Source organism: Schistosoma mansoni, chromosome 3 (genome assembly GCF_000237925.1).
Source record: "Schistosoma mansoni strain Puerto Rico chromosome 3, complete genome".
Taxonomy (NCBI): Eukaryota; Metazoa; Platyhelminthes; class Trematoda; order Strigeidida; family Schistosomatidae; genus Schistosoma; species Schistosoma mansoni.
Genome location: NC_031497.1, coordinates 6,539,797 through 6,560,186, shown reverse-complemented (window position 1 = coordinate 6,560,186; position 20,390 = coordinate 6,539,797). Strand labels below are relative to the sequence as shown.

General features: G+C 34.5%; 1 protein-coding gene across 1 annotated transcript; it reads right to left on the bottom strand.

The window, feature by feature from the left end:
* Positions 1-1,175: 1,175 nt before the first annotated feature.
* On the bottom strand, positions 1,176-20,049 carry Smp_131880 (hypothetical protein; the record flags this gene model as incomplete). Its single annotated transcript, XM_018799040.1, has 12 exons — positions 1,176-1,269; positions 6,559-7,042; positions 7,790-8,309; positions 11,096-11,534; positions 11,835-12,177; positions 13,789-13,985; positions 14,732-14,997; positions 15,863-16,414; positions 16,747-16,984; positions 18,385-18,591; positions 19,019-19,403; positions 20,022-20,049. The coding sequence occupies 12 exons, from the start codon at positions 20,047-20,049 to the stop codon at positions 1,176-1,178; spliced, it is 3,753 nt and encodes a 1,250-aa protein (XP_018650870.1).
* Between the last annotated feature and the right edge of the window lie 341 nt (positions 20,050-20,390).

Genomic DNA, 20,390 nt, shown 5'->3' with positions numbered 1-20,390 from the left:
CAGTACGGATGGAATTCACATTCTTGGTGCTGAGTAAAAATACAACCTACTCAGAAACAACTGTAATGAAAACCTCAATTTTTCTAGCCAGTTGTTTCAATAATTTTTTCTAAAATCTGAGGTTATCAATAAGGATCAGTAATTCAGATTCAACTTGACAATGAATTCTACGCACATCTTTGTAGGATAATATGGGAAGAATTTACATACAAAATGTTCTAAAATATTCACGCTAGCAGTGGAATACAGGACGCGCGTTTCGTCCTATTTGGGACTCGTCAGCTGGATGTACCTGCATCTCAGAGTAGATGTTCACTCTGGGACTCGAACCCAGTACTTTTCGCTTCAAACGCACACATGCAAATAAGAGACCGATTAATTATAGTCCTAAACATCAATGGGAAGATTCAAACAAACAATACTAAGTGAATTTATTCACAATACTATCTCATCGAGCTATAAATTCACCAACTTGAAGAGTAAATAAAAATTCCAAGTGACGTTCATTGAACGATAGAAAATAATAATATAATTTACTCCAGTACTTGAAAAAGCTTTTAAAGATCTTTCAATATTTACTAGATTAAAAATTTAATAAGCTATAAAACAGTAAGTCCAACTAAACTTTAGCTCTTTCAAAACAATCAAAAACATATATCTTGTTATCCTTTATAAATATTACGATTGATAAGAATATCATATTAAAATGACTGAACTAATAGATTAAAAGTAAAAAAAGAAATTACATGTATTAATAACTGATTTATTTCTATATTTTATTACAATTTCAATAATAGTATGCACATAATAATAAGAAACAAAACCATACATACACGCACAAAGAGAAAACAAATGTTCAACATATACAAATCCAAAACAAAAAGAAAGAGGTCATCAATTGACATTATTTTCAAAAGTGGTTCAAACAGGAGAATTAGAAAAGTAATAACAACATAAGTTTATCAAAACGGGACTTATTATAAAGAGCGAAAACGGAAAGGGATAGTGAAAACACTCATTGTCTATTCATTATATATATATATATATATATATATATATATATATATGTCTGATTTTACTGTACAGAAATAAATAGGGAAGATTAAGAAAGGCAATAATAAATATACACAATAAATGTAGAATCGCAAATTTCAATTCATATAAAATCATCATCATTATCGTTTGCGTTTTCCATAATGACTAGTTGAAAATAATGGTTGTGATTGTTGGTGATTGACAGGACTTAAATTTTCACTGTCAATATTATTACTGTTATTTAAGGAATTAATAATAGTATTATTATTGTTACTATTGCTACTATTAATGATATTATCATTAACAGTGGGGATATTCAATTGTTGTAATGCTTTCAACTTTTTATTCATCTGTTCTAGTAAATCTGAAGCGCATTGATGCAAACGACTACCAGGACGATTGCTACGCAGCCAATGAGATAGGAGTAGTCTAGAAAAACCAAATTAAACATTAAATTTTAGATGAGAAAAAAAAAGTATAAATTCATTTTGCTTGTCGAAAGAGCAATTTCGAATTCCTAATAGATAGTGAACACATAGAGTTGAGTACATGTTCAAGTACTAAATCTTGTAAAAAATGAATATGAATTGAGATTCCGTTGTGTCATACAAATGAAGAATATATGGAACTCAAAACAACTGTCATCCAATGCAGAAGTCAGGATTTTCAACATTAACGTTAAATCAGTGCTAATGTAACGAGCTGAAACTTGGAAGAATATCACCATCATCATCGAAAAGGTACACTAACTTATAAACAGTTGTCTACGTAACATACTAATGTGCTAAAACGATCAGCTAAAAACTACTATAGCAGAAAACAAACCAGTTGAGTAGGAAATTAAGGACACTGAAGGTGGACAGGACACGTTGTGTGGAAACCATCAAACTGAGCCACACAAGACAAGGCCTAACTTGAAATCTTCAAGGTGAAAGAAGAAAGAGACGGACAAAATAACACATACAATCGGGTATTGGACACAGACATCAAGATCATAAATAGCACGTGATAGCAATTTGAAAGAATAGCCCAGAATAGTTGACTGAAGTTCCCTGGTCGGAAGCCTTTCAACCGTTGCTGCTACCTTGACGTGGTGGTCGGGCTTGCCTGTCGCCATGGACCAACCGAGCTATACTGACTGGAACAATCGTTCCTCAAGGTCCTACCATGCCAGTCAAGTCGGTTAAAGAGCGGTAAGACTAAAAGCAGCAAACCCAAGGTCTGAGGGCAAAGTCGTATTGCTCACTACACAGACGTGTGACGGCAGTAAGGTGTTTCCTTCAGACAACCAGCATAACAGCGATGCTGCCTTCCCACAAGGAGGGGTGGGGTTAGAAAAGGTCGACCCTAAAAATGTACACCTCGCCTTATTCCACAGATATCTGTCTCTGGCGGTAAGTCCCAACAAGTACATAGCTAACATTAAGACCACTTCTAATCCAAATTTCTTCCAAGGTACCTCCAGAAGAACCCTTCCACGGTGTGGGCAACCGGGAAGTGATAACTGCCCTTATACCTCTAACAGCACTTAAGACCACTGTATTCATAATCAATCTCCTTCTTCAATTCCTATCAATCCTCCCTCGACTTTTAACACTAAACTTCCTCCTTCGGCTTCCTTCTCAAGTGTCACCATATCCAACGATTCTAGTGCGCAAAATACTGTCCCAGGTCTACTAAAACCTCTCTCCAAACTACACATTATGGCATTTAACGTACATACCCTATGTCAAATCGACTAGCAGGCCTCCTTGGCTAAGACCCTGGAATCTCGCACGATTGATGTATGCTGTGTCTCCGAAACACGCATACAGGATCCCAGTGTGGACATTCACTTGACCTCACCTCGCCAAAATGGACAGCCAACGAAATACACCCTCCATGTATCTGGCGATCTGATGGCTTGTTCTCGTGAACTTGCAGGTGTACGCATAGCACTTAGTAAGAGGGCAGAACAATCTCTATTAGAATGGATCCCCATTACCAATCGCCTGTGTGCTGTCCGGCTACACGGATCCGTAAGAACTCTGAGAGATAGGGACACACGTTGTTGCCTCTTCGTCATTTCTGCCCACACTCCCACGGACTGCAGCCCGGATGAAGTGAAAGATGACTTTTACAGAAAGCTCTCTGAACATCTTCAAAAAGCTAAGCGCTCAGACATAGTAGTCGTAGCGGGTGACTTTAATGCCCAATTAGGTAGCTTAAACCAAACAGAAAGACATTAACGTGGGTATTTTTGGTATCCCAACTTAACGAAAAGACAATGGTGATCGTCTGTTGCAACTATGCTCAGACAATCGTTTATGTTTAGCAAACACTAATTTAAAGCATAAAGAAGAGACACCGTCTAACAAGGAGACCACCTGCACCAAACCAACGATAGACTCAAAGAGAGCATATTCCCGTCAGTCATCGTTGGAGAGGCTTGATAGAAGATTGTCGCTCCTACTGGAATACATGTTTAGACTCTGATCATGCTCTAATACGAGCACACATTTGTTTGCGCCTCACTGGACGCAGAAAAACCATACTAAGAAAACCCATTAGAGTTGAACTCAGTGACAACGAAGCCAAAAGTAGACTCCAGGAACAACTGAGTTTACATTTAGGCAGTTCTGAAAACGAGGCTGGCCCAGATGTTGCTTGGAAAGATATATAAACCAAAGGGTTACAATCCAATGGATTTCTTCTAGGTCTATTGCACTGATGGATTCGCGTAAACTCATCCCATCAGGCTCTGAACACGACGAAGAGAGAAAGCAAATCAGATCTAGATTAACCAAAAGTCTAAGGAACGATCGTGAGCAGTGGTGGGAAACGAAAGCAAAGGAAATGGAGAAAGCAGTGGCTGTAGGCAACACCAGACAACTCTTCAGACTAATAAAAGAAACTGGGATTAAGAAGTCAAGTGTAAGCAAGACAATCTCGGAAAAAGACGAAACTCTTATCTGCCTTCAGCCCAGACGCTAAAAACGATGGGCGGAACACTTCAAAGAACAGTTTAGCTGACCTTCAACTACTCTACAGTTACCCACCATTCCCAGTCTGAATGGAACGTTGAAGTGGGTCCCCCGACTCTAGTTGAAGTTCGAAAGGCTATAGCTAATCTGAAACAAGGAAAGGCATCTGGTCCAGATAAAATGGCTCCAGAAGTCTTTAAATATGGTGGTTCAATGTTAGCGGTTAGGTTGACTAACATTTTAGCTAAAATCTGGGAGTTGGACGTAATCCTATCTGACTGATCGTAATCACTTATTGTCCCAATATATAAGAAGGGGTCCAAATCATCCTGTGATAACCATAGAGGGACTAGTTTGACTAATATAGCATCTAAAATACTAGCCTCGATAATTGTCGGAAGCCTAACTAAGACTCATGAACTGCGAACACGAGAAAATCAGTCTGACTTCATGCCCGGCCCTGGCTGTATCGACCACATATTCACCATTCGTCAGGTTTTAGAGCACAGATATGTTTAACGGTGTCCGACAATGATAGTTTTTTTTTACTTAAAAGCAGCATTTGACTCTGTAGACCGAGAGGCTCTGTGGCAGTGTTTGTCATTGAAATGTGTACCTCAGAAGTACATAAACCTTGTGAAGGCTCTTTACTCGAACACTACCAGTCGAGTCAGGGCTTATAGCTAACTGTCATCTGATTTTACAACCTCAAGTGGTGTCCGACAAGGCTGTCGACTATCTCCATTTTTGTTTAATTTCATGATAGACCTACTGCTGAAAATAACATTCTCGTCGATTAAATTTTCAGGAATTGATCTCTTACAAGGAGGTCTACTTATCGACTTAAAATACACAGATGACATAGTTCTGTTTGGTGAAGACGCTGATAAAATGAGGAGTCTTTTGGTAGCACTGAGTAACAATGCAAGGATGTTTGGGATGCGCTTCTCCCCATCTAAATGAAATTTGTTGCTCAGGACTGGCCTGCGTCAACACCTGAACTAAGGATAGGGAGTGAAGTAGTCGAACGCGTCGACAACTTCACTTATCTTGGAAGTCTGATCAACCCCGATAGGTTGGTGTCTGACGAAATCTTTGCACAGATTCAAAAAGCTCGTTTGACTTTTGTCAACTTACGTCACCTATGGAGAAAACGAGATATCCGTCTATCAACAAAAGGACGAGTATACTGCGCAGCAGTTCGCTCTGTTCTACACAAACAAAAAGTAGAGGTACAAAGGAAATTGAAATCCAACACACAAGAAAAGTGACCCTAGGGCACAGAAAAATTAGCCAACTAAATATGGTCACAATCAATCAGAAAACAAAAATGTCATGCTGAAGTATGGATTGGAAAAGATGTCTTATAGGTCACTGTTACAGAAAATAAATTACCAATCACTAACAAAAACTACATAACCTTAAGGTATTACTACCATTAAGATAATGTGATGAGATAATAAAAAAATGTTTTCCGATTTTAAAAAAATGTAAGAACTGACTCCTGAATTTAAGAGTAACGCCTTCAAGAACACAACACTACATTAACGAATATAAAGACAAATACTAAAACAGTGCTACTATGTTCCCACTTGTATAAGCTAGATTTCGCTATCGTAGGTTTTAACGCCAAATGTATTTCAGATGAGAGACACAACATGAAGTCGACAACACGTATCAATTATGAAATCAGTATAAGTGTACTTTAAATATCCTCAAATTGAATGCATTGGTCGCTGTCGACTCATATTGATCAGTTATAGAAGCTAGATAAGTTTAACGCTATTTTATTGGTAACCAACGAACTATGTTTTGTACAATATCATAATACAATTTTAAATTGTTGACAACCAGACAAGTGACCATTTGGTATGCTTAGTAAATCCAAATGGTATATAATTGCATGCATCAATCGGTTACGAAAGTTGTGGTATAATGCACGAAACTCAGATAGGATAAACCAATTTATTGTTTCATGCAAAATTACACACTTCCTTCGTAAAATATGAAAATCGTACATTCAATACATCATTTCCACATCTCCCTTCATTTGTCCTTTACATACTTCATGATTATTTCAATTCTACTCTTATCACAATTGCTCTCTGTTTCCCTTCTCGTTCTCTTCAATCCAATCTTATGCTGTCAGGCATTCCACTTCAGACTGCAACTACTTACTACTTATATCAGTCAGCATAAGTACCACAGTAGTACATAATGTATTCAATAATGGAACAACTAGTGACTGTTATCTTGTTAGGGTGAGTGTATGACCACCACCATATCACTGATGAGTCTTTCTAAACGGTAACTAGATAGATGACATTTCCAAAATGCCATGATGAATGAAATTTCATTCTCCAATATTCCAAACGCATAGGTGATTAGTTCAAAAACGAATGGTCTTTTGTTTAGGATAAAATAATTATATGACACTTATAAGTCAGTAAAATGGAACTGGGACACACAAAAAAGCTGGTTTATATGGCGTATGATATGATTATCTGTAAAAAAAAAATTACGAAGCAAGATCGCAATTCTATACAGTAAAGCAACTAACCTCAGCTGAGAGATTACTTGTCCTGGTCCCTGAGGTAATTCTCCACGAGCTAAAATCTCTTGTAACCCGACCAAATCTAGAGCATATAGTTTACGATCCTCAGAAGAATGACCCGACGTTGTTGAACGTGTTCGATGACTTGCTCGAGGGCGTTCAGATAGGGCATTAACGACGAAACTATCATCTGAACTACCGTTAGCTTGATTTAATTCATTCAAAGCTAAGGTTCGACCAAGTCCACATCGGAGAAGTGGACGTGCTGAACTGATCGTACATAATTCTGATAGGAAACATTCAGCAGTAGCTTGATCAAACTCCTCTCGACTACATGATAAAGGATTGACTGAATCAGGATTTTCAGGTGAGGGGTTGGGTAGTGTAACGTCAGATTTTCGAGGACGACCACGGTTAGAACGACGTCCTCTATCATTGGCAGTCGTGATTTGTGAAACACAATTATCTAAAATAATAGATGCACGTTTCACTAAATAAAAAGGAAAATAGAAGCAGTTCTGTGATTACAAGTTACGAGATAAATTCTAATAAATAGAATAATAAGAAGTAACCAAACGATCTAGTGAAATTACAGTATATACAATGGCTATGAGTGATAAGAATTCAAAGTGTTACAGTGTAAAATGTGATATTCATGTACTACCAATGCCAACGAGTGAAACGGAATAACGATGTAACAAGATATATAATTAAAAACTTTTGGGAAAAATTAAAAAACGAATACATTTATGTCAATTCGATCAACTTTGAGTTATTCCTCATCTAGTCTACAAACTTCGATTCTAGCTGTACTGTAAAACATGACTATGAATTACACACCTCGATAAAGAAATTAGAATAACACAAAATGACTGAATGAACAAATGTAGTATCTTGGTTTGGACAAACAAAAGCTTTTTCGAAACTCAATCTCATTAAACACCGGACAAAGAAATCCGTGAAAATTCAGTACATAGAAACAGATCAAACGGAAAGCAAAAGTGTTACTGTGAAAATGTTACTACTACTAAAAGATAACAAGAGTTAGATGGAATGAATTGAGTTAATGTTTTTAGTTATTTCATTCTTAAATGTATAACAAATAAGGTGTATCAAAAGCTTCCAGAGCTATATTGTAACAGTCAATCCGCACTTAGTATAAGTAATAAAAAAATCAACTATTTTAGTACTAATAATAAAAACTATCAATGAAACAACTGCTGAAATAAGAACTTACAGCGACAATTTCTTTCAGATTCAACAGTTGGACATGATTTACTTTTTGTTAAAGATGAATTCACAGACCCGGAGTCTCCTTTGGGTTTTTTACTTTGATGATTTAAAGGACTAAGCAACTGTTCGACTTCATCATCATAATGAACATCCACAGTAACACACAATTTACTGATCGATGACATATCTACCGATGCGGGAGATGCATAAGTAGCTTCTAAGCTAGGTTCAACAGTTCTATCACAATGACTAACTTTCTCTGACATAAATTTCGTTGGACGACGACCACGACGACTATATACACGATGAAGTCGAGCAGGTCTACCACGACGTCTAGTTACATGTACATTATTTGTACCTTCGGTTTCCATATGATGATTTCCACTCGATTTATCAGGATCTAGCTCCTCTATATTCTCAAGGGGATTATCAGTTTTCTCGTCTGAATTCCCATCGTAAGACATGGGATCATCAGACTCATCACAAACAAAAGAACGACGTTTTCTTCCAACTCGATTTGCCTTCTAAATAGAGAACAATAAAAATAGTGCTGGGTTACATAATTTTTAAAACCTATAGATACTGTATCTAATAAATTAAATTAAATTAATATTTCAGGTATAAATCATACGAAAAATCGTTGTTTTCTTAACGATCTGCGCAAAACTCTACTTAGATTCTGATACGTTCGTGCACTGTGCTAATAACTTCATTACCCCGACTTCAATACAATGATCTATTTATTTATTTAAACAGATAGACATTTGTACAAAAGGGCACCAAATAAATATGCGCCACACAAATTAAATGACTTGTGTGAGGACTGGAATGCTTCCTGAGAGCCCAAACTGAAGTGGTTTTATTAGGGAGCCAATCCTCAAGACCTAAAGGTCTAACACAAGGTAATGGAGCAACGTCAGGAGATGCAGTCTGATGGTACTCAGTGACCAACAATAAGTCCATACGCCATTTGTTCCCTAAGGATCATGGAGTACATGTTCACCAGAATTTTCAGAGGCAAGTTGCTTGTTTTTTGTACGGTCCCGTGACAAATGCTAAGGTTGGTACGGGTACCTTTTTTTTTTAAAATAATCCCCATTGGGTAATATCGGGAGGTGAGTTGCTCTCAATCCACAACACATGAAAACTTCCGCTGATCTCTAGTTTGGTAGTGCGTCGTTTGGTGTAATATATCAATTAGCATACCCTGTCCCTTTTATTTGAGTAATAATCTTTTTAAAATGACCACAAACCGCTCTCCATGTCCGTTTAATTTAGGATTGTATGATGGTGAGCGAATGTGTGGTGGATTGTCTGCGGTAGAACTCTCGAAAATGTCCTGAAGTAAATTGCGATCCATTAACTGACACCGTAGTATCTAGTAATCCGCTGAGAGAAAAGATCTATCAGAATCTGGATGGCTTAAGTTGCTATTAGTGGAACCATTTCGAGATTCTCAGGCCAATTCGGGAATGCATCAACGAAAACTAAACACGTTATCTCATTGATTGCTTCTCCAAAGTTTATGTGGACTCTGCACTATAGATCTTTAAGTAATGGGCATGAAACTGGCGGCGCTCAACTGTTGAGTTTTGCAGCTTGTTGACAACTAACACAGCGGTTCACAAAATATGCGATTTGCTGATCCATAAACGGCCAGGAAGGAAAACTGGCAATCGACTTCACACGGTCTATACCTCTTTGTGTTCTCCCAAATTCTAATCTTCTGAATTCTCTATGTCCCTTTCTTTTTTCCCTTTCCAAATTTATTTCACTGGATTATACTCCTTCAATAACATCTTCAAATCCTAATCTTTCCGATTACTGCTTATACTCTCACTACTTCTACCACTATGGTATTTGAATCGACAACTGCATCTCTGTGTTAATGTGGTATGGCAACTCGAATTGATGTACGTACGTACGAAGTTCTACGTTGTGACTGACTGAACCTGGCGCTGAGAAATTGTTGTAGATTCGTTGTGGCTTTTCTGTCTAGACAATCAACTTTCACCTACTAACCTGACTTCGAAAGTCAAGTAAACCTTAAACAACTAATGTGGCTAGTAACTTGAAATATAAGTTTTTATGAGGTTCTTATTATGTCACACTCTTCCATTACAAAGACTTGGAGTATTATCAACGAATCTTCAAATAATAAACGACCAATCAAAATCAATTTGACTTGAACAGTATTTTCACTAAATCTTTTATGATTCTAAATAAATTATAGTGGGTTCAAAAATTAAAAACAGCTACCTTAAAATAACACGAAAAACCTAATAATGGTTCTAAAAATATTTATTTATTTGTAATCTCAACCATATAAATAAACAGTTGTTTTGATTATTTAATACAGTCACTGAGAAAATGTCAGATTATTTGTAATTTCTAAACGAATTACGTTTTCATTCATCCTAGTAACTAGTATCTTTTGAACTGGTGGTGTATCTTCCTTCAGCGAAGTACACATCCAATCATAATAGACGACCAATTAAATAAGAACTATTTTTCTGCACAGTTATTGACTGGATTTGCAAAATATTCCATGAATACCTTACTCACAATTTATCTCCGTACATGACATTTTAATCAGAATAGCGTGCCTACCAAGAATATGGGTTAAAGATCGCCTTACATAAATTAATTTCACAAAGAAATTCTACTGGCAAGCTAGTAAGTAATCTTATAACGACACAAGACAGATTATTCCCTTGAAATTATTCAAGTGATAAGTCACTACAAACTATAACAATTACAGTAAATGAGAATGATATCAATGAAAAGTATTTACACTTGAGTTGATATGACAGTACAACCTGTTATTTGATTAAGTAAAGGACTTACATTCATCAGATCATGATCTGTATAGCAATAATGGTTTACTAGTTACAGCAGTCGAATATTAACAGTGAAGTTGCGAGTCTAGACTTGGATTAGGAAAACGTTATAGTATAATCAATTTACCATTACGTATAACGTCAAAAGAACTAGGATACAAACTCTTACTGAATTATAAAGTTCTAGGAATTTGTTTTTTTAATTTAATAGATTAACACTTGCAGTATGTGTATTTCACAAATTGCTAACCTTCAGGAATTAACAAACCCGTATAATGAATAAATCATTTACTATTCCAATACTGCCACAGAAAGCAAAAAAGAAAAATCCAAAAACCTTCACAAATAGATCAAAATTAATCAGAGAAAAATGATTTCACTAAATGAACGGTGAAATATTAGTACTAATTATGAATTTTGGTTATTCAGGTATGAAGATTAAATAAACCTGTAATCATAAATCTTATTACCTTTTGGATTGAAATATTTTCATTAGTACCCAGATAATCTTCGCTTGTATATACTAATGTATTAGATAATTCAAATGCTTCATTGTTCGTTTGTAACAGCCCTGTGGGATTATCTGCTCCTGACAATAACACCTCAGCTGAACGAAGACAAAATGCACACAATATAAGACTACCACCTAACACTTCAAAACGAGCAGATGTAACACTGGATAAAGAGGAAAAATTGCTCAGAAACCCAGTATACGATGAATCAATGTTATTAGGACTATTTGAACTTGAAATGCCAAATTGTTTAGTTCGAGATCGTCGGGTACTAGTTCGTCGGGTGCTTGAAGAAAGAAGACAATCCAGGTGATAGGGGCAAGCACAACCAGAACAAACGGAAAATGCAGACAGATTGCCGGATGCAGTTGGTAAAGTCAAAACATTTGGAGGACCCCTATAATGAAAATATTCAGAAATTTTTGAAATTTGTAAATATTTTAGTGTGAAAAATAAGGTTTTTAAGTAGTGAACAAAATGATCGATTGGAATGACAAATTTGCCAACTAAAAACACTAAGGTAGAGACAGAAATCAGGACACTCGGGGCTTAGAATTCAGTAACTGATAGCTAATTTAGAAGTAAGAAACCCCTCTACGAGTGGTAACGGGCGTAATTCAATTCTCTAAAATAAAACAACAATAATAGGACAAAACGAATTAAATTCAATGATAGTAATCATAATAATAACACGTACCGACATGAAGTACATTTTAGAGCGGGTAAAGGATGTTGTGAGACATAATTAGCAATTGCAGACGACACACCTCGACCGCCTAAGGTAGCACGATGAGCCCCACGTTCAAGAGCACGTGCTAACAAGTGTAATTGTGCAGTAGAACTAGCCTGTTCAACATTAACACACCATCTTTGCCAGCCAGTAGTTCGAAACGATTGAATCATATTAGAATTAGCTGTTACATTTGAATCATGTATTTCAGATGGTACAGTATTTTCAGAAAATATATTTTCTAAATCAGTTGGTTGTTTGTTGACGGACATATTAATAGGTTCACTACGCAAAGTCCTTTCATCGTTCGCTGGAAAAGTTACAAAGAAAAAACAATAAATGATTTTAGATAGTTAACGACTCTTTATTGACAAGACTGTTTGTGATGGGTGTGACAGTTGTACGCAAACGGTAAATAGAATTCAAAAAAATAATTCACAATAAGATAAGTAGAAGCTTGGTAATTTTCAGATTACGTACGATATGTATTTATTTTTAGAATACGTTATCCTATATTATAGGAAATTACGATGATTTGCGAAATTCCATTTTGCTCAGACTAACAGGCATATGCTAGACAATGAATCAGATATAAAATTAAAAATGTTGAGTAGTTTAAAACGTTCAGTAAGGAAAGATTAATGTGATGTCCTTTGTTTATGTGTGTACGAAAATCCCTAACGTATGTAATCCATGTGACAATAATTCTTTGTTCTACCCTAGATGTGATATCACTTGTTTCAATCCTTTCATTCATGTGTATCACATTTATTTTTGCTCCAAATGAGATTATTGTTACTCTTTTTTTGTCTACAATTTTGGTTTTTCAACCGTATTTCAGCCATCACATGATGCTTTATTAACTAATTAGTCTTTTTTTCAATCAAAACGGTATCTTGGCAATTTACTATATTTATTTCCCGTGTTTGGTTGTCTACACATGAGTTGATTGATTTGTTTGATCATTTGTGAACAGAATCACCGTCTTTATATGTCAGGTACGCTTCTTCTCTTCGATAAACAATTAATTTTGCGTTCTTTAAAAACGTAGTCATTTGATGAGTTACAAATTAAATTTTACAAATTCTTCAGTACAAATTAATGGCTGTATAGCATAGAAATGGGAGTAATTAGGGTATTTTGTATATTTATACTTGTATTTATGTTTAAATAGTACCGTGAATATCAGCAAACAATTGTGTTCAGTTATCATTTGAGTTCATCACCCAATACTTACAGAACCAGAAGTCTATAAAAAACAAAAGCCCGACTTGTAGAGCTTAGACGTTAAGAAAGGTTTAGTAGGTATTTGTGATTAATACTATTTAATCCATAACTTTGAAATTCTTTTTAGAAATCCTAGTCTTCTCAAAAAAACTATGACATAGCCTACAAAAAAGTGTTAATATATCCTGTTCAATATGGAAAGAGTAGAGAATTGGAAAACTAACATGAACAAAAGAAAAATGAATAAGTACAAAATAAGACAAGTACTGAATATGTGTGTGCCACGAAAGTTGTGTCGATTTGTTTTATTCAAGGTAGTATATAACTATTTCTATTATCTAAGAGACTTCATGGAAGCAAGCTTCTAATCCAATGAACAACTAGCTAAAAAAAGCCACTGGTTATAATGATAATTCATTCTAAATTTAATCTATTAAAAAGGACTAACAGATATTCTGTTTTTTTACATTAGGTAGCTAGTTTAATATTTCATTTTCAGAAAAGAGTGTAAAAACACATTAATGCGCGCATTGGACTATGAAACATAGATTTAAGCCATAAATTTATTGACCAGTATTTGCAGGTAAATGATGCTAAAACAAACTATCAAAATACTGTCAAAGATAAATACATCCACGTCATTAATAAAAATTTTAAAGGATAAATATATATCTCAATACACTAAATAGCTCACCCAGTGGTCCAGCAACTCCTTTTGGACTAACATCATGGCCCAGTGATAAAATTATTTTTGAAAGACGCTTTACATCTGGATTAATAGAACTACAACTTAGTGGAGTTTTTAAGGCCTCAGAATGTTTAACAGAACTGTCAGGACAATCTTCAGCTGCTACAGAGACAGTATCATCATTCTCCACTTCACTGAAACCCCTATAATGTTTGAAATACAAGGTTTTTAAAAAGTGGCGTCAAACAAAAGAATGAATACATTCTAGGCGCAGATTACTGACTAACAGGTTTGATATACGGAAGGAAACAGACGGTATAAAATACAGTACTGAATTTCGCTAAGAATTGGCTTCGAGAATAAGTGGATTAGGTGTCTGCTGAAATATGGATATCATGCTAGGAAGACATTTGTACTCTAAATATGGTTCTATGACTGAGTGATTAAAACAGCTGTAGATTCCAAAGATACATTTGATAAATACTATGTGAGTTTGAAGGGAATTCCGTTTTGTCTCCTTTGGTCCGCTCATCTAAATAAAACTATTAGCTCTTTAAAAAAATACGCTGTTTCGATTCAGGCAATTAAACTTGTATTCGGCAAATGTTTTGTATTGAGAACAACTTCGATAAGCTTTCAACAAATAACTAAAAAGTCTTCATATGAATTTCTTTTACTGAAATATTCCCATTAACTTCTAAATCGCCACCTTATTGATCCCATCAATTATTTCACGACATATCGCTTACCTCCTCAGACTAACTAACGACATCTTTTTCAGGATGAAACATAATGAACTAGTAGAATAAACATAGAAGTGAAATTTTATCACTAAGATTTAAACTACTCACACATATATGAATAGTACGTCTACTGATATTGAAAATATCACTAAAAATTAAGTGCAGTGAATCTCAACAATTTGAAAAAGTAATTGATAGAAACTTACTTGTTTTGAAGAGATTCTTTAAGATCTTGCTTACATACTTCGGTTTCAGTGTTTGATGGATTTTCCGTGAAACTATCGCTCTTATTGAACAAAAGACGTTTAATCAAATCCAAACGACCAAGACGATATCCTATACCAACAAGTGCGATTTCCAACCACGAACACATGACTGCATGAGTTGAATTACCACCTGAATGATTACATTTTTCTGGATTGATAGTAACATGTTCGAGTGATCCAGATGTAATTCGAGTATTAATTGCTGTCTAGGGGGTTAAAAACAGGGTCAAGCTGGTGTATAATTTATTTTAATTAAGGAAAATGTTAATTAGACAAATAACAAATAAATGCATCAGGTTATTTCTTCCTAGTGTTTCTTGATATGGTCTTCAAAATATAATGAACAAAACTCATTGATAGAGCTTTTTTATTAAAATGATCAATAATCTATACTTCAATTAGAACTACTTTAGCTATTCATAGCTTATTTAATCAGTAACGTACGAAGTGAACGCTTGAGTTCACGAACACAAAACAATTACCACTTTCCTATATTCACACTTCAGATGTTAACTGTGAGTCAAAACCTATCAGTAATTTCTAGACACCATTGAAGTGAGAAAAAAACAATGAAAATTTGCGCCATTGTGATTCGAACGGATGAACTGTTTGCAAAACCAAATCACGCGTTTTGTGATTGAATGGAGTCAGTAAGAAACCCTGGTATATGTTTATTATCTGGGATACCAATAACTTTGATAGGAGTTATGCTCTTAAAAATTCGGTTATAAAATTCCAACTACCTAATGACATTATAATCGATAAGTAAAAAAGTATTCAGGATGAAAAGAATCTTATTGTTACTGTAAGCAACATGGAGGTCTCCAGGGTTTCAACAACGAACTTTCATACATAAACTTCTACGGAGATCTTAACAATGTGATCATGTTAAATATTGAAAAATGTGGAAATTATTTATAAACGAAATTAGTAACCACAAAAAGTCCGAAAAAAATCGTTAATCTTAGGAGTGAATCTCATAATGCAGACATTACTAAACTAGCTTATCGACTGGTTGGTCAAATACAACAAAGACTACACAATAAGACAATTTGTAAATACAAAACTGACCTTGTCGACTACTGTTGAACAGTTATCGTTCGTTGCACAAATTATTTCCGGTGGACACATGGTAAGTACTTTAATAAGTAAAGGTCGTAATTGGCCAATTGTTTTGCGAAGACGAGACTCACGGATACCGCGAGGGTTTAATGAAGCTTCTAGGCAATCAATAGTCCATTTGGCTTGTTCAACCATTAAATCAACTTCATCATTTGTCAAAGACGAAATTTTGTTATCGTTAGAAACATCTGTCTTCGATTCATTATCATCAATAGGATTGTTATTGATGTTATTACAACACTCTTCTAATTTTACAGGGATATCAGAACAATCACGTGTGGAGGAAGATGAAACAACTTCTGTATTTGAATCAGAAACGATAGTATGATTATTTGAATCAAGCATCTTTTTTTGGTACAATTCCCTGTACTTATCGGGTATAAGAATCGACCAGACAGTTGTGGACAGTGATGACTTCTCAGGATAACATCGTAGTTTAGCTAATTGGTTGACCGCAGGACAGGCATTATGCAAAGAAGAGTCATGGGCACTGACACGTTCCTGTGGTAGAAAAGTAATGAAGAATAAAAATGAAATTCATTTTTTTATACATATGCACACGAAAATTTATAAATACGTGCAATAAAACTTTTTCATCAAAAAGTTCAATTTGAATTTTTTTCAGTTCTAAAAGGATCTTATGGCCTGATCATCATCTATGACTAACATAAGTTAATTACATAGGCGTGTTTAAAGTATGATGCATGAGAGTCTTTAATCAAACTTACCGGTTTAACAAGAGTTCGTAGTTGTTCAACTGATAAACCTCCTGATAATAATGATGATGACGATGATGATGATGATAAAGATTGATGTGGTAGATAAGCAGCAACACGAAATGTTATTTCTTCTCTATCTAACAATTCATTATCTTTAATAGAATTGATTATTTCCCGTAAATGTCTACCAGCGTCTTCAGAGCTATTAAGACCCATTTGTTTAGCAAGTTCAGGATACGTATATACAACTTGATGATTTCGAATTGTAGCATTATTATAATAAGGATTTTTATCAACACATCGGCAATCTTCAATCAGTATGCATGGTACAGACATTACTAGCCAATATTGTCTGTAATGTAAAATAAATTCATTGAATAGAAGCACAAGTATGTACAATAAAGTAAGAATATAAAATTTAGAAATAGGTTTTTTCAGAATTAAATATTTATGAAAAACGTAAAAAACTATTTCAACGATTAACAATAGTTAGAATGTAGTAAAGTTTTTTTTAAAAAGAAGAATAAATAAAGATATGCATAATTACATTATACTACTCAAATACTCCTATAATAACCCATTGATTTTAATCAGTAAAGTTTTGATTTAGTAATAAATTTCAGTATTACGGTCACTTTACTGAATTTAATTTTGGTAACAGTGTTTTATTTAAGTGTAAGTGACTATGGTGTGTGACAATTTAGTAGCCAAATATTATAATTTAACTGGTACAAAGGAAAAAATAACAGTTGATTGATTGGTATAGCTATATAAATGTAGGGACCAAGAATCGATAATTGGTGTTTGGTTAAATGGTTTGAGGAGAATAGTTCTATTCGAATGCCCCCTAGTTTTTAATAGTACTTCAGCTGATATTAAATTCTTACAAAAACTAACATCAAACTGATACTTGACTGAATTTTACATCACTAATGTTTAATTATGTTAGATGTTTGTTTTAATCTGCTAACTTATGATCAATGAGAATGAAAGTGACTTTTCCACACCAAATCTCGCAGCCAGTGGTCATTTAAGGGAAACATTTAAACAGACATCTTCATGTTTATATTTGCGTCTTCCAGAGTACGGGATCTTGTATCTTGTCTGTCTTCTGTATAGTCTGAAGTGATATGTTCAACAAAGCCAGTTATCGGTTTTATATGATCTAGTATTCGTTAATAAGTAGTAACTGGAATTTGTGAGCCTGTCAGCCCGGAGAAGCTACCTACATCCCGCGTATACCAATAACAGTTAATTACTATAGTGTAATAGGCTATGTACCATGCATCGTTTGAAAAATAACAAATATAGTAAGCAAAGCAGAATACGAAATTATAATCTCCAGATAAAATGTCGTGTCCAAGTTAATAAGTAATATATCCAAACAACCGAGTAAATGAATCTAAATGTAGTTCTACTTGCTATACATTACTCCTAAATTTCGAAACAGAAAACTTCATACAACACCATGTAAAGACTTGATGTGTATCCATCTATCAACACAGAATACCGACTTGCACTTTATTTAATTTCATGAGTGATTCAGAACCTACAAATTCTTGCAATAATTTGACAGACACAAAAAGCCAATTTAATCTTATGAATAAAAGAAAAAATTGTTCGGAAAATCGGAATTTTTGTTAAAAGCTCTAAATCCAATTTCGAAGAGTCTTAATCCCTTAGAGTCTGGTTAACTGGGAATTTAAGCACGTTTATAGTTTATAGATAAACACGACAAAATTAGTAACTTACCGATAAAATCTGTCCTGACCAAGAGGTATCATTGAGCAACCACGCGAAACCTGAGTAATAGAGTCTAGTAACTTTTGTTCCTCTAATAACGAATCTGTCAATTTTTCATATATATTAGTTGTAGATGAGGAAGAGATACAAGAAGCTGTTGTTCCAGTATCTGAATTGGGTCGATGTTCCTTTCGATTGATTAACTTATAATCCTCACTACAAAAAAAATCATCAAAAATATATAAAGACATTTCAGTGTGCTGTTCAGAGAAATCAAACTTGAACCAACTAACTCAAATATCAAACTTAAAAATATGTCAAATCCATATATTCAATGACATGTCTTTCAAGATTATGAGTGTCCAGTTTCTTGGGTTATTCTTTACCAATCCACTAACCCACTTGTAAAAGTTGTGTAAAAACTGATGACAGTAAGCAGAAAAATAACGTAAAGTTAACTAAGGTTAGATAGAAAAAACACATGGTGTAAAATTCGTTATAATGATCCACAGAATAGAACACTTATACAATCATAATAAGTTATGTATAACTTCATATCAAACGAATTACTAGTTAAAGCCAGTATTTACAATCAAAAAAATTGAGATATTTTGTTACTAAATGATTAATGAAAATTAATTACTCTGACAAAAATTTCTCCAAAGGAGCGGCTGTCGAATCTAGTTGCGTATTTTTGCGGCTTAGTGTACGACCAGAACCCACTGGACGACCTCTTCCTCTGCCCAAGCGTCCTTTAAGACCAACAGGAGCGAAATGAACACGGCCATCATTTGTGGAGTTTATTTTCTTCATATGTGTCAAAATATCTTGTTCTTCCTCAATTCCAGTACCAGAGTTAATCAATACAGTTCTATCAGCTTGTACAGTGCGCAACTGATTGCGTAACAAACGCACACGTTCGTATTGATCTTCCATACGTTCTCGAATTTGAGGTTGAAGCAAGAGCTCATCCATCAAGGTGGTAAGCAAGATCAACTTTTCATGTGGAGTTAGTTCATAAACCGACACTAGAATGAAAAATAGTTTAAGATCAAAATTGAGACATCTATGTAGAGGGCATGAAATAAGGAAATTAAAAAAAAGAATAAAGCTTGAATGAAAGCAAACTTAATGGACAATGAGAAATGAAATTGTAGAACAGATCCTACTTGCTGACAGATCATATTGATGAAGCGATGTATGATCAAAGAGACAAATATTGGGTTAGCCCTGAATGCTAAACTAAGCAAAGAATAGTATTTGTCCCAGTCTATCAACACTGACTTAATGTTGTACTTTATAATTAACTAAGAATGCAGATAAGTAGTAAATTTCATCTGACAATAATATTCATTGAGTTTTACTTTATATCTTTAGTTTAATCACAACCAAGAAAAACAATAACTGGAATTTTTTGATCAGTTCAAAGACAAATGAGTCCAAATATAAATTCACAAAAGTGAACTAAAAATATTTTATGTCGCTCTTCCAAAAGTGTCACTTTTAGACTATTTAAAATGATGTAACTGTTGTAAAAAATAATAACAAATTTACAAATAGATGCTTTTTCCAAACTAGGCATGAGTCGACATTATAATAAGCCAATATGACTAATTTAGGGTTTATTTAGCATTTCATTAATTTACCATAAAGTCCATCTGCTTGAGTCAACATTTTCAAATATTTGATTTTATGCTTAAAAGCAATTAACAACGTGTGGATTGATTAAAAGATCATTCTAAACAACAACTAATACTGTCGACTGTTTTGTCGGCGACCTTCACACATACATACATACATAGAGAAAAAGAATAGATTTTACGACAAATCAGAGGACAATAATCAAAGAAATGCTGTGAATCCCTACAAATCCTAGTTACAACCTTGACTATTTGGACTGCATAAGCGAATTATCGAATGAGACATTCGCGAGAATAAACTCAATTTACTCAGATACTAATTAAGTGAGAACTTGAAGCTATTTAGGACCAAATAAAAAGATCAATCTACGATAT